We start from the raw sequence: 16,621 nt of genomic DNA, 5'->3' as shown, positions 1-16,621 counted from the left end.
ATTCTATCTAATAATAAAGCTTAATTTTATTTTTAAAAAAGATGTCTTCATATTAGCAATATTAGATATTATGATAAAGATGAGGTACTAATGCATCATCTTAGTTCCATGTATGAAAAAAAAAGCCTAAACCTTGTGTTTGATCAAGCGCTTCCTCTACGTTTTCCCCATGATCATGAACAGCATCAGGGTTCAATAATGTTTACAGGCTTGGTTGAATAGAGGTCAATAGGGAAGTTGGAAGATCAGTCTCAAAAAAGCAAATGTGGATGTTGGGGAGAAAAAGGAGTCTCACCAGCCAGAGGTCCCCAGGAGGCAGCAGATGGAAGAGGATTTTCATTGCTTTGGAAGGAATCCATGTGGGTGATAGTGGAGAAGTATCCTGAAGGTGTTAGAGGCCTCCCTTTATAATAGCCATGTAGATAGAGTCCAGTAGTAGGAGGTAGCTATAGAAGGCTTGTGAATTATTTTCTAATGGATGTTTTCTTCTTAGTTGCTTCTAAAAGAGAGAAGGTACCCAGAGGGCAAAATAGCCAGGGTGGGGGCCCCTGGGACTGAGGTCTAGGGCAGTGTTGGCAGACCTTTTAGAGACTGAGTGCTGAGCCCTGCCCTGCCTCACTCACTCCCCAGACCAAGTGCAGTGCCTGCCCTCTCCCAGACTGAATGCCCCACCCCCACCTTGTCCCCTGGTCCCCCCACCCTTACCCTGCACAGGGGAGGGAGGAAGGCACCCATTAGGCTGCTGGGCAGAGGGGTAGAATGTCCTCAGGGACATGGAGAGGGGGAGGGGACCAGCTCCACCCCGAGTCCCTCTGGCTTTCTAGTAAAGAACTCTGGTTGGTGACACAGGCATGCCCACAGAAGGGGCTCTGAGTGCCCTTTTGGCATGTGTGCCACAGGGTCGCCATCACTGATCTAGAGGTTTCTTTTGTCTTTGACTTAAGGCATCATTAAATTTTATTAAATAAGGTATTTACATTTACAAAGCGACTTCTTTTAATTCATTTGAAAACACGAAAAACCCTTCCATGTTCTAACATTAACAAATGCATTCAAAAGATGGGTTAAAAGGCACCTTTTATATAACAATCATCTATTGTGAGCATTATACTAAAAACACAACATTTTTAAGCCAAAAGTCCCCATGAAAAAATCTGTGCAACCAAAACCATCTTTTAATTACAGATTATTCCCAGATTCGAATATCCCAATAAATATGCTATAATTTTCTTTCCCTGTGCATAAATTCTTGATTAAGTTCATTCTTCAAACCCAATAAACTTTATAGACATGAGTTTATAGGTTAGATTTTGGTTTTCTTATTTCAATAACTTTAGCTAAATCAAGTTGATTAATCTCTTCCTTGCTAAATCCAAATTCCTGAAGTATCTCTACAGTGTGTTCGCCTTCCAGTGGGTCCCTTTTGGTAGAGGGAATAGCTGGTGTTCTTGAAAGCAGAGGAGCAGGTCTGGGGCTCACATTATGATCCTCATCAGTGATAAAAGTGCCCCGTTCTCGGTTATGTTCATTAAGGGTGGCTTCCTCCAGACTCAGAATAGGAGTCACACACGCATCTGTACCACCAAAGATCTTACACCATTCTGCCTGTGTTTTCTTTGCAAAAGTATCTGCAAATTTTTTCTTCATTTCTTCCCAATCAGAAACACTCCACTGATATGGCAGTTCAGCATCATTTAATCCCAGTCCTGATGGAGAGAAAATAGACATTCTTATTGACCATGCTTTGGCAGTGATTAAGTCATATTATTAGTAGAATTGGCCTGTGAGCTGACTATTCCTACCCCAAATAAAATTCTCCATACTTCCCCCCCTATATATATATATATATATATATATATAGTTACAAGTGAGTCAAGAGACTATAGTATATGACAATAGAGCCAACAGTTTATACATTTTATGATTATGTCTTATTCAAAGAACAGTTCAGTTAGTCTACTCCTAGTTTTTTCTTTGTTTCCAAGAAATAAAATGTTATCTTTCACATTAATTTCAAAGTAAATTTGTTCATAATTAGAGAAATTGTCTATGGTTATAAGTCTCTAAAGTTATAATAATTGTAACTTGATATATGTAAAAATGAGTATGCCATTTAATATTTATAGCAACATTTTTTAGTAGCAGCAAAGAACTAGAAACAAAGTAGATGCCCATCAACTATAGAATGGCTGATCAAACTGTAATGCATAAGAAATGATGAATATTATAAAAACAGAAAAGCAGCGAAAAAATTACATGATGGGATAGAAAGTGACAAAAGAAAATAATATACTCAATGATTACCATAACATAAATAAAAAGAACCATCACAAAATTATCAAAAATTAATGTTGAGAAGTTATATATCAAAAGCTTACCCCAAAGAAGAAATATGAGTAAACACTAATTCCCACCCCCCCCCAACTCCTACCCTCTCCCTGCCTTGTTCCTTTGGAGAAGTAGGGGCGGGGGGATACAGAAAGTGTGTCCATGATTGTAGAACATTTGTGGTGAGTCATTTTTATTTTCTCTAATTTATTTGAAAAACTTTCAAATAAACCTGATAGTTGTGACGGGCTGACTATGGAAGAATTTGCAAAGGGTGATCTGACAGTGAGGACAAGTCACTCTCAAATCTGTGGGGCAAGTGATGTATTATTACCCTTCCCCCACCATTTTACAGGTGAATAAATTAGGTCTCAGAGATTAATGCCTAAATGGAATTAGCTCTAGCCCATTCATAGTCAAAACTCTACTTACCCTAGGCATCAAGATTATATCATCCCCACCTCCTTCAGTAGGGAGGGGAAATGAGTTACCCACATGTGACAATAAGTATCAAATCAAGAACAAGGGAATGCCCTTTGGGGAGTCCAAATCAGTGTAGAGGCTGCCATTTGTCCACTTGAATTAGAGGTGGACCTCCAGGAAGTGATGAAAGACACTATCTCTTCAATTATGTTGGTTACTTCCTGGTGAGGCAGTTCTGGCTTTGAACTTGGTGCTGGAGGTGCTTGGCTGAGACCTCAGAATGCTTCTACTCTGAATTGTCACGTGGGTAAGTTAGGCTGACTTCCTTGGCCTACCTTGGCGTTTCCAAACTCTGCCTTAAGTAGGCTTATAGCCTCTCTGATTTTTAAGATCTTGTGGCTTGTAACCTAGTTTAATTAGGCTTTTAAGCCTCTCTCTCCGTCCAGGCCTTTCCAGGCCTGGACTAGCCTCTCCCTCTCTCTATTTCTCTACCTTTTACCTTCCTAATTGTAAATAAACTACCTTAAACCTGATCCTGACTTGGGTCTATTTTAATTATGGAATCAATCTGAAGTGTTGATTCCTGGCAGCCACACTTTAAATATATATCTATAAAATATCTAAAATCTCCCTCTTACATTAAATGATTTCACCAAGGTACTTGTGCCAGTTCTAATATTTACTAGCCATGTGATTTTGGACAAGTAACTTAACCTCAATAGGTCTCAGTTTCCTTATCTATAAAATGAGGAAATCCTTTAGCTAGGACTGAGAATACTCAGAGATTTTGAGAAGACAATTTTAAAAGAATTCCAAAAACATTTTAAGAAAGGGCAGGCTCAATGAAAAAAAAGTGGTTTCCGCATGTGAAAGGTACAAAACTCACTTTGGTTTAATTCTAATATATCTGTTAAAACATAAGTTCCATTATTATTTCATAGTCATATGTCTCATATGCACACACACAGTATTCATGTATATAAATACACACTTACATACTCATCTTCCCTTATTTATCTATTACTGTTTATCATGATTGCTAGACTTAGGTTAAAAAACTGCTAATATTTATTTCCAAAAATGGGCACAAAGAAACTCAAGAAATAAAAACAATACACAAGAGCAGTGGTTCCCAAACTTTTTTGGCCTACTGCCCCCTTTCCAGAAAAAAATATTACTTAGTGCCCCCTGTCACATACTATCACCGCCCCCTTACAGTTATTCATTACCCCCAAATGCACCTGTGGCCATCACCACTACTCCTGGATTGCTGCAGCACCCACCAGGGGTCAGTGGCTCCCACTTTGGGAATCACTGCACTAGAGATTCCTTCAAAATGGAGGATATCAAGACATAATGTTTAAGGGAAAAGTAATAGAAGTCAAACTATTACTCATCTTTCCAAGCAATTATTCTTTGATCCAAGAAATGAGTAAGGTTTGTCACAGCAAAATGTCAATTATAGTGAAGGCACAAATTGTTTTGATGTATGAAATGAAATATTAGTAAAATTTTTGTTTCATCATGAATCTGTTTCATTCACGTTCTTACAAATTATAAAATTATAAACCTAGAATATAGAATCACAAACCTCAGAAGGCTTCTAGTCCAACCTCTATCTCGACAATAATCCCTGCCACAACAAGTGGTCATCCAGCCACTCCTTGAAGTCCTCTAGTGAGGCTGACCTTGCAGTAAAATTCTGGGACAACACTAACGTCAGGAAGTTTTTCCTAACACTGAGCTGAAATCTGCCTCGCTGCCTCTCTGCAGCTTCTAACCACTGCCGCAACTTCTGCTCTCTGAGGCCAGGTCTCTTCCACATCACCATCCTTCAAATACTTGAACACAGTTTCCCTCTCCAAACTAAGTCTTCTCTTCTTCAGACTATCCCCAGGTTCTTGTATGGGATGATCCTCAGGACCTTTCACCATTCTGATCATCCTGCTCTGGACACTATCCTGGCCTATAAGTATCTTTCCTTAAATGTGGTACCTAGAACTGAACACAAATATGGTATCACTCATGCAGAATATACATAGGACTATGATCTCCTTTGTCCTAAAGCAGTCATCCTACCACTAAGATCACATTAGCTTTTCTTGCTTGTCATGTTAGTGATAACATTATAAAATTGCAATCTACCAACTGTCCTGCCTCCCAAAGTTTTTCAGACAAATGTCTGTTTATCTATACTTCCCTCTCCCATTTATACTAGTGAAGGTGATATCTTGAACCAAGTAGAAGACTTGAAATTTAATTGGGATAAATATAATCTTATTGGACTCAGCCCTATGTTCTAATCTGTCAACATCACTTGGGACCCTGATTCAATGATTCAACATATAAGCTTTCCCTCCCAGTTTTGAGTCATCCACAAATTTGGTGGGCATGCCATCTATGCCTTTACTCAAATCAATAATAAAAATATTAAACAGGGGGCAGCTAAGTGGATTAAGAGCCAGGCCTAGAGATGAGAGGTCCTGGGTTCAAATTTGGCCTCAGACATTTCCTAACTCTGTGAACCTGGCCAAGCCACTTAACGCCAACTGCCTAGCCCTTACCATTCTTCTGCCTTGGAACCAATACTGAGTGTATCAATTCTAAGACAAAAAAATAAGGGTTGAAAAAAAATTTAAATAGCATAGTGTCAAGCCAAGATCCAAGCCGATATTAGGCTTTTGAAGAGGAATCAATAACCTAATCAATTTAGAATCCAATAAGCTATATTATTATCAAGTCTACCTCTATCTTGTTGAGGATATGATGATAGGTTCTGATGCTCTTTCCTTGTGGATATAATTTCTAAAATTATGATCTGGATTTTAGATTGTCATTCAACCTATTCTGAAGATAACTGTATAAATCTGTAAAATTAAATCAAGACATTTCTAGAATATACACTACAGAAATCTGTAATATTAACAAAGTAGTTTTGGAAAAACCAATTCCTCCTAGGCAGCTTGTGGTACAATAGATAGAGTGCCAGGTTTAGAGTCAGGAAATCCTGAATTCAAATCCATCTTCAGACACTTACTGGTTGTGTGATGCTGGATAAGTCAGTTAATCCTGTTTGCCTCATTTTCCTCATCTGTAAAATGAGCTGGAGAAGGAAATGACAAACCATTCTAGTATCTTTGCCAAGAAAACACCAAATGGGAACAGGAAGAGTCAAACATGACTGAAAACAACTCAAAAATAGCCGCCCCCTTACCTACTCTATATTTCTTATGTAGCAATGTCAGGAATGCCCTCTCTTCTCTGCACTATAATCATTGTGATTTTCTTCCCTTCTTCTAAAGCCCTCCTAGAGTACTGCTACAGACCTGGAGTAATAATAATCTTTATGGCTAATAAAGACTTGACCAGGGGCAGCTAGGTAGCACAGTGGATATCAGTCCTGGAGTCAGGAGGACCTGTATTAAAATCTGGCCTCAAATACTTCCTAGCTGTGTGACCCTGGGCAAGTCACTTAACCCCAATTGCTTAGCCCTTACCATTCTTCTGTCTTAGAACTGATATTAAGATAGAAGACAAGAGTTAAAAAAAATAAAAAGAGATGACTATAATACTGATTAATTAAGAACTTCAATATCTACATTATGCTAGAGAAAATAAAGAATGCTCTAGAAGAGAAGCCCATTGTTGTGCTTGTGTTTAAAAAAATAAACAAACCTCAAACTTTATGTAAGCTTAATATGTATGGATTACAACAACCATTTTCACTTAAAAACAAACAAAACCGAACTCTAGTCATGGCAGAAAAGACAGTGATTGAAATTATTTAAAAACCCAGAGGGCAAGTAGGTGGCTCGGTGGATTGAAAGCCAGGCCTTTAGAAGGGATGTCCTGGGTTTAAAGCTGGCCTTAGATACTTCTTAGCTGTGTGACCCTGGACAAGTCACTTAACTCCCATTGCCTAACCCTTACCACTCTTCTGCTTTGGAACCAGTACACAGTATTGATTCTAGGATGGAAGGTAAGGGTTTAAAAAATAAAGTTGCACTAAGATATGAGACATTGTATCACCCTATTTAGTGTTTTATGACTTTAAAGAATTTTCCTTAGTGAAAGTAGTCAGAAAAACATTATCATCATCAGGCTTTTTGTTCATATTCTCTGAACTAATCACCTCACAATTTAGGGTTACAGTCCAAAACGGTTGACAATGAGGTACAATTTTCCAGTTAGCAGCACTATTTATACTAGCAAAAAGCTGGTGGGAAAAGATCTATGTGTCCACTACCCGAAGAATGGCTAGACACTACATAAGATTTTTGCTTTCACATAGATCCAGATCTATGTCTTACCTGCTTATAGGGGATTGCTCGTGAGGAAATCCCCTCTATTCATGCAGATCTGCAACTTTTTTTACCTCGAGCACTGTAAGCTAAAGCAACTTAGTACCCAGTCACATGGCCAGTATGGGTCTTAGAAGTAGGACTTAAATCCAAAGTCTTCCCTGACATTGCATACAACTCTCTTATTTACTATATTATGCTGTCTTTCATCTACATATAAGTTATAAATAAATAATAATAATACCTTGAAAAATGCATAGTCTCATAAAAAGCTTCCTATATACTAAAGAGGGAAATAGGTGTTTAAAATCCTCTCTTCCCTCCATGATACTTACAAAGCCTGAATTCTGAATTGGATATTTATAAAAAAGTTCAACTCAGTAAATATTTCTCAGAAAATCATTAGTGGAAAGAACATTTTTTCATTAGGCAACCATTTATCAGGACTTAAAAGGGAGAAAGAAAGAAATTTATTCTACTGCACACTTTGGAGCCAAATGAATACTAAATGCATACCCATACACACACAAACTCAAAGTACATCTTAATAATTTAAAGCCATAACATATATGCTATATATCAAGGCTTTAGAATATTTATTTGTCTCCAAAGAATGTAATAGGAAGAATTTTGGGTCTACAGTCTAAAATAAAGATGATCTATTTCCAGCTTTGTTTTTGGTGAAAAGTATTCCATATGGCTTAGACTGATTACTTTCTTTTTACATTTCTTGCCCAGAAGTTGGCCAAATTTTTATTGATAATTGTTCTTAAAGTATTTTTATGATTCTTGGCAAGACAAATATAAGTATTCCTCAGATTACAAGCTAATAACTGATTCATAAAGTCTACTTTTAAAACTAATGTAATGTTGTTATTGTTCAACTGTTTCAGTTGTGTTGGACTTACATGACCCCATTTGGGTTTTTATTAGCAAAGATCCTGGAATAGTTTGCCATTTTCTTCTCCAGCTCATTTTACAGATGAGGAATCTGAGGCAAAAAGAGTTAAGTGACTTGCCCAGAATCACATAGCTAGCAACTGTCTGAAGCTGGGTTTGATCTCAGGTCTTTCTAAGTCCAGGCTGGCACTCTATCCACTGTGTCACCTAGCTGTCCCAACGTAATAAAATGTAATGTTTAGGCCATACATTTAAAATAGTCAAATATATTATTCTTCTTAAAAGATTATCTTACTTATATTTTAAAGTCTAGTCCTTTTGAATGCATCTTAATAGATTTATCTCTGAAATAAGATTTAACTTCAGAACATTCTAATAGATAAATAAAATAACCTTTAGCACAATTATTCATTTAGTGAATAAAATCTGAAATACAGAATTATTAATATGAGGACATCGGCAACTGGCTAAGAATTTGCAAGAAGGCAACAGTGGCATGTACACTATTAAAAATCTATACCTGAAATTCTATATGTGATTATAAACTGATGAATTGCCAAACTTACAAATACTTCCAGAGGTTTATACAAGAACAGGAAATATTCAAGTGAGTAGATGGCTTCATCCTTTAAAATATTATTGCAATACCAGCAGACTATAAATTCTGGGAAGTCCTAGCATGTATGTCTGCTATCCAAGTACCAGCCTTGCTAAAAATAGATAGGTTGACCACCAAAAGCTTGATCACTAGGTAATGGTTTTTGGTCATTATTGTTGTTCAGTCATTTTCCTCTCATGTTCAATTTGTCATGACACCATTTGAAGTTTTCTGAGCAAAGATACTAGAGTAATTTGCCATTTCCTTTTCTAACTTATTTTATGGATAGTGAAACTAAGGCAAACAGGGTTAAGTGACTTGCCCAGGCTCACATAGCTAGGAAGGGTCTGAGGCAAGAACTGAACTCAGGAAAATGAGTCTTCCTGGCCCAGACCCAGAACTCTATCTACTGCACAACCTAGTTGCCTGTTTGGTCAGAGCAATTCATATATTATGACATACTAAAGCATGACTGAAGAGTTTGGATATGTGTTAGTTATATGGATACACTCCCAAGTAAAATCAAGAATTGTCTAAAGGAATTTGAAAAAATAGGTTGCTAAAGGTAAAAGAAGTTATACAATAAGCCTGTGTCTCTACCATGTTGCATTAGCAGAGCCACAAAAAAGTAGTAAATGTTTATTGAATTGAAAAGAGTCTTAATAGTAACCCCTATATCCTTCAAATTTCAGAAGGAATACAGGAACTAAATGTGAATTTTTTTTAATTGGGAAAAAGCATACACCTTAGTATCAAATTTTAAGACAAATTATATATTGGTTACTCAAAATATGAACTCATAGGACACATTTTAAATTTCAAAGGACCACCAAAATAACTCAAAACTTAAAAGAAGCTCTCAGCTATACTGTCAATACACTTATGAAAACAGACAAACAAACAGTGGCAACAAAAACTCATTACCATTAATTAGTAGTTCATAGAACTGAGGTTCTAAGGCACCAACCGCCATGAATTTTCCATCAGAAGTCCTGTAAGTTTCATAGAATGGTGCTCCACTATCTAATAAATTCTTTCCTCGAGGCTGACTCCAGAGTCCTGCATTTTGAGATTTCCACAGAAAAGAACTTAAATATGCTGTTCCTTCTACCTGAAAATAAGTAGAATAAGTATCATTTAGTTTACAAATGAAATAGTTGATACAGATTTTTCACACTGTAAAGAATACAACTTTAGTCAGGTTTTAGTATAGAAACACAACACATTAAAAATAAAAAAAAAAAAACAAGACTCATTTTTAAGGGATCCTCAAATACAATTAGAGCTAAAAGAGATCTAGAGGTCATCAAATCTAACCTCATTTTACAGATGAAGAACTGAGGCTGAGAACTATTAAATCACTTTCCCAAGCTCACACAGCTAATATGTGCTAGAAGCATGACTCAAATCTTGGTCTGAATTCTTAACTCTAAGGCCACTAAGTGCCTATTCACCATACCATGAAATTCTTTAAGTATCCATTACTGTATTATGAAGCTATGGTTAGTCCAGCAGGGAAATAGTATCATTGTAGGAGAGTATCATCTGGTTCCAAACCCTCAAAGGCTGTCAATGGGCAATTTAATGTCTTTATCTTCTTGGCTGTTATGGCATCGGTTCCTGAATTTTCCAGAAATCATATAGTGAAGTTCTTGGTGTCCCTCCAGTACAGCCACTCTGGGAAGCCCCATACCAACAACAGATAATGAGAGTAAAGTAGTCCCCAAATACATCTCTGACTTCCCTATGCTCAGCAGATAATTTGCTTCCTACTTCACTCAAAACCATCAACATGAGTTCGACTCCCTTCTTCCACACCTCTAAACTTCTCTGAGTCTTTACTCATCCTCTCTCTAAGGAAGTATTCCTTCTTGCAAAGATTAACTCCTCTACTGTTCCAATGATCATATTCCATCCCATTTCTCTGGGGTCTTGCTCTACTGATCATACCCTCTCTGTCATCTTCCATTTCTCCTCTGTCTACTCCTCTGCTTAAAAAAAAAAAAAATCCTTCCTAAACCTACTTTCTCCAACTACCATTTCATACCTCTGCTTCCTTTTGCTGCTAGCAAAACTTCTTGAGAGAAAAATATATACTTATTGCCTCCATTGCCGCACTATTCCACTCCTCAACCTCTTGCAATCTAGCTTTAGTCCTTGACATTCTGCTGTAACTACACTCTCAAGGATCACTAATGACCTCTTAACTATCTAACTAAATATTCTTTTCTAAGTCCTCACCCTCTTTTGTCTCCCTATTTCAATCTGTGGCATAACGCAGTTAGAACACTACAGTTCAAGCTCAGACACTCACCTGCTCTGTAACCTAAGGCAAGTATTTTAACTGACATATAAAATAGGGAGAATTATTCATAGCACTGTGAGAATCAAATGAGACAATGTATTTTAAAAGTACTTAATTGTCCTGTATTAGGTAAATATAAGTTGTTATTGTTGGTAGACTCTACTCCTTTGGATTCTATGGCATATCCTCATCCTTCAAAATCTATTTTTAACCTTCCTTCTTTGCTACCTTCACTGTTTTGTTAAATCTCTCCCTGACATCAATAGGCATTCTCTAAAGCTCTGTTCTCAGTATTCTTTCCTTCCTATGATCTCCTCTGGCTGTTTCATTCACCTAATCACCTTATAGGATCATAGATCTGGAGCAGAAAGGAATCTTAGAGATTGAATCTAATGGCTTCACTTTATAGATGAGAAAAACATGGGCCAGAAAAGTGAAGTCAGTGGCCAGACATCATAAGCAGAGCTGGAGATTCAAATAAACATCCTCTGATTTCAAATCAAATACATTTCCTATTGTACCATGAATACCAAAATTGAATTAATATTTCTAGGCAGTCTAAAAATTATGATTCTTAGCATTCTTTGAACTTCTGTCATTTGTAGAAGCAGAAAAGGAATTGAGTCCCATTCTATATTTTTCTTTGTTTAATAGGATGCTCCCCATCAGCAGGCTACAAAAAGAAAATAACAAGGAAAGGAACTAAGTCTTTGTCACAGAGAATGACAAAATGTCACCTCCTTTTCAGTGGAGAAGCAGTGGTCAGGGGGTGTGCAATGCTGCAAACACAGATGAAAATAGTCGCTCAAGTCAATTTCAAATGATGATTTTTCTTTTCTTTGTGCAAGGAAAGGCCTAGACCAGGGGTCGGCAACATATGGCTCTCGAGCCATATCTGGCTCTTTTGAGGGCCAGATATGACTCTTTCTGCAGGAGCCATAAAATCAATTTTTTTTAATAATTTACAAGGTTCCGGGTTAAGATGGCGGCAGAGTAAGAAGCAGCTCTTAACCTCTCCTGACCGAAACACACAAAACTCCTCAAGGGGACATAAAAACAAGTCCAGACAAACGGAGGAACCCCACAACAGGGCACAGCGAGGAAGGTACGTGGAATCGAGGCATTTCCTTGCTATAAAGGGGTGAAACAGCTCTCACTAAATCGCGGGCTGAGCAACCACCCCACCCCCAACCCCTCCACACACAACACCTATAGCTCCGAAGCCAGCTAAAAAGAAATAGAGCAAGTATGGGGCACCCATCGAGTCATTGGCAGCTCCGGGGCCTGTTCCTGAGAGCAGCAAGATTTAGGACCTCAAAAAGCTAACGAACGCACACAAAATTTGAGTGCGGGAGCAGGGCGCCAAGAGCGGACGCAGGACGCAGAACGCGGGCTCAGAGCGCAGCCACGGGTGGAGGCGTGGGTGGAGGCAGACACAGCCACGAGCTAAAGCTCTGAAACCCTGACTGGGGAACCAATGCAGACGGGTATACGACTGTGGAAGCAGCTCCCTGAGACTTGTAAAGAAACCTCCGGCAGACGATCAAGCAAGGGGGTCCACCAGGGGGCTTGACCGTGGACAGACCCTGAGCGGGAGGATAAACCTGAGAAGCTGCTGGGCTAACGATGGCTACCCAGTCTCAGGAAGTTCAGAAGAGAAAGATTAACAACAAGAAAAAGAAGTCTTTAACACTCGACAACTTTTACACAGAGAAAATCCAGACAACCAAGCAAACAGAAGAGAACAAACAAGCATCCGGACCCTCCTCAAATAAGGAAAACTCCTCACAAGCTGTGGAAGAGTTCAAAACTGAGATTTTGAGGAAAATGGAAGAGATCTGGCAAGAAAATAACTGTTTAAAAGGTAGAATCTTGCAATTGGAAAGTGAGGCTCAGAAACCAAATGAACTGATAAGCAAATTGAACACCAGAAATGCCCAGATTGAAAAGGAATACCAGAAGATTATGGCCGAAAACCAGAAGATTATGGCCAAAAACCAGAAGATTACAGCCGAAAATCAAAAGATCATAGCCGAAAACCGAAAGATTATAGCCGAAAATCAATCCCTAAAGGCTAGAATTGAGCAAGTAGAAGCTAATGATCTCTCAAGACAACAAGAACAAATAAAACAAAGTCAAAAGACTGAAAAATAGAAGGAAACATGAAATATCTCAATGAGAGAGTGACAGACCAAGAAAACCGGTCTAGAAGAGACAATTTGAGAATAATTGGTGTTCCAGAAAAACCAGAAATTAATAGAAACCTGGACTCCATACTAACAGAAATAATTCAGCAAAACTGCCCTGAAGTCCTACAACAAGAGGGTAATATAGACATTGAAAGGATTCATAGAACACCTGTGACATTCGATCAAGAAAACACCCAGAAATATAATTGCCAAATTCAAGAGTTTCCAAGCAAAAGAAAAAATCTTACAAGAAGCCAGAAAGAAACAATTCAAATATCAAGGAGCACCAATCAGGATCACACGGAATCTGGCAGCCTCCACGCTAAAAGATCGCAAGGCTTGGAATACGATATTCAGAAAGGCAAGAGAGCTGGGCCTGCAACCACGGATCAACTACCCATCAGAATTGACTATATATTTCCAGGGGAAAGTATGGGCATTCAACAAAATTGAAGAATTCCAGGTATTTGCACAGAAAAGACCAGGGCTAAATGGAAAGTTTGATATCCAACCACAAAAATCGAGAGAAACATGAAAAGGTAAATAAGATACAGAGGGGAAAGAAAGAAAACTTATAATTTTTAAATTTGCCTTTTTAAGGGCCTCAGTGAGATCTAATTATCTGTATTCCTATGTAGAGAAATGTTATGTATAATTCTCTGTAGTGAACTCTATTCACTATTATAATAATCAGAAGAATAATTCACAGGGTAAGGGTGGAACACTAAATAATCTAAGATGATATGGGCAGTGGGAAAGAGGGGGTGAATAGCAGAGGACACCAAGAGAAACTTGAGTGAATAAGAAAATAGGATATTCTATTACACACAAAGAGGGCATGGGAGGGAGAGGGGATAAATACTATTATAAGAAGGAGAGGAAGAGAGCATAAAGAGGTAATAATCAAACCTTACTCTTAGTGTAATCAACCCGGAGAGGGAAGAGTAGCTATACTATCCATTGGGAAATAAAACTCTTATCTTACCCTTCTGAGGAAGTTAGAAGGGATAAACCAAGGGGAGCAGGGGAGTGGGGAGGTCAAAAAAAGGGAGGGGAGAAGAAGGGGGAGGGAATTCATAAGGCCTTTAAAAACAAAAAGAGGGGGAAAAATACAGGAGGGGGTATAAAGGGAAGTTAATCAAGGGAGGGGATAAGGGATAGCGGCTCAATAGCAAACCACTGATTTAAAAGGAAAAAAGTATAAGGAAAAAGGGGGTAGGAAGAGGGGAGGATTCGAAATTGTCAGCAAATGCACAACTGATGATTATAACTCTGAATGTGAATGGTATGAACTCGCTCATAAAACGGAAGCAAATAGCAGAGTGGATTAGAAACTAAAATCCCACCATAGGTTGTCTACAAGAAACATATATGAGGCGGGTGGACATACACAAGTTTAAGGTTCAGGGTTTGAGCAAAATCTTTTGGGCGTCAAATGAGAAAAAGAAGGCAGGAGTGGCTATTATGATTTCTGACAAAGCCAAAGTATAGATATGATTAAAACCATAATCATAGATATGATTAAAAAAGACAGGGAAGGTCATTACATCCTGATTAAAGGCAGTATAAACAATGAGGAAATAACACTGCTCAATATGTATGCACCAAGTGGCATAGCACCCAAATTCATAAAGGAGAAACTGGCAGAGCTCAAAAAGGAAATGGATAGTAAAACCATACTAGTGGGAGATATAAATATTCCTCTATCAGATCTAGATAAATCAAACCAAAAAATAAATAAGAAAGAGGTAAGAGAGGTAAATGAAGTCCTAGAAAAATTAGATTTAATTGATATGTGGAGAAAAATAAATAGGGACAAAAAGGAATACACCTTCTTCTCAGCTACACATGGCACATTCACAAAGATTGACCATGTTATAGGGCATAGAATCATTGCAAACAAATGCAAAAGAGCAGAAATAATAAATGTAACCTTCTCAGATCATAATGCAATAAAAATAATAATTAGTAAGGGCACATGGACAGGAAAATCAAAAACTAACTGGAAATTAAATAATATGATTCTTCAAAACCAATTTGTCAAAGAAGGAATCATAGAAACAATCAACAATTTCATTGAAGAAAATGACAATGATGAGACATCCTACCAAAATCTGTGGGATGCGGTCAAGGCAGTACTCAGGGGGAAATTTATATCCTAAAGTGCATATATTAACAAATTAAGGAGGGCAGAGATCAATGAATTGGGCATGCAACTCAAAAAATTAGAAAGCGAGCAAATTAAAAATCCCCAGATGAAAACTAAATTAGAAATACTAAAAACCAAGGGAGAAATTAATAAAATCGAAAGTAAAAGAACTATTGAATTAATAAATAAGAATAGAAGCTGGTACTTTGAAAAAACAGATAAAATAGACAAAGTACTGGTCAATCTCATAAAAAAAAGGAAAGAAGAAAACCAAACTGATAGTATCAAAGATGAAAAGGGAGTCCTCACCTCTAATGAAGGGGAAATTAGGCAATCATTAAAAACTATTTTGCCGGGCAGCTGGGTAGCTCAGTGGAGTGAGAGTCAGGCCTAGAGACAGGAGGTCCTAGGTTCAAACCCGGCCTCAGCCACTTCCCAGCTGTGTGACCCTGGGCAGGTCACTTGACCCCCATTGCCCACCCTTACCAATCTTCCACCTATGAGACAATACACCGAAGTACAAGGGTTTAAAAAAAAAAATCTAAAAAAAAAAAAAAACAAACTATTTTGCCCAATTATATGGCAATAAATATAACAATCTAGGAGATATGGATGAATATTTACAAAAATATAAACTGCCTAGATTAACAGCAGAAGAAATAGAATACCTAAATAATCCCATATCAGAAAGGGAAATTGAACAAGCCATCAAAGAACTCCTTAAGAAAAAATCGCCAGGGCCTGATGGATTCACAAATGAATTCTATCAGACATTCAAAGAGCAACTAATCCCAATACTATACAATTTATTTGATATGGTAAGCAAAGAAGGAGTTCTACCAAATTCCTTTTATGACACAAATATGGTACTGATTCCAAAGCCAGGGAGATCAAAAACAGAGAAAGAAACTACAGACCAATCTCCCTAATGAACACAGATGCAAAAATCTTAAATAGAATACTAGCAAAGAGACTCCAGCAAGTAATTAAGAAGATCATCCACCATGATCAGGTGGGATTTATACCAGGAATGCAAGGTTGATTCAACATTAGGAAAACCATCCACATAATCGACCATATCAACAGTCTAACAAACAAAAATCACATGATTATCTCAATAGATGCTGAAAAAGCCTTTGACAAAATACAGCATCCATTCCTATTGAAAACACTGAAAAGTATAGGAATAGAAGGACCTTTCCTAAAAATAATGAACAGTATATACCTAAAACCATCAACAAACATCATATGCAATGGGGATAAATTAGAAGCCTTCCCAATAAGATCAGGAGTAAAACAAGGATGCCCATTATCACCTCTATTATTCAACATAGTACTAGAAACACTAGCAGTTGCAATTAGAGAAGAAAAAGAAATTGAAGGTATCAAAGTGGGCAAGGAGGAGACTAAGCTATCACTCTTTGCAGA

The 16,621-nt window shown here is 37.6% G+C and overlaps 1 protein-coding gene across 1 annotated transcript in view; it reads right to left on the bottom strand.

The window, feature by feature from the left end:
* Window positions 1–1,060: 1,060 nt before the first annotated feature.
* Window positions 1,061–16,621, bottom strand: part of AMACR (alpha-methylacyl-CoA racemase) — a 32,372-nt gene continuing 16,811 nt past the window's right edge. The window contains exons 5-6 of the mRNA XM_044657788.1: window positions 9,475–9,661; window positions 1,061–1,706 (exon numbers count right to left, since the gene is read on the bottom strand). Of these exons, the coding sequence (XP_044513723.1) occupies window positions 1,297–1,706; window positions 9,475–9,661 (597 nt within the window). The 3' untranslated portion in view covers window positions 1,061–1,296. The remainder of the gene's footprint in view (window positions 1,707–9,474; window positions 9,662–16,621) is intronic.

This window comes from Gracilinanus agilis, chromosome 1, assembly GCF_016433145.1.
Source record: "Gracilinanus agilis isolate LMUSP501 chromosome 1, AgileGrace, whole genome shotgun sequence".
Lineage (NCBI taxonomy): Eukaryota > Metazoa > Chordata > Mammalia > Didelphimorphia > Didelphidae > Gracilinanus > Gracilinanus agilis.
Note: the sequence above shows the minus strand (reverse complement) of the source record. Positions and strands in the feature narration are given on the sequence as shown.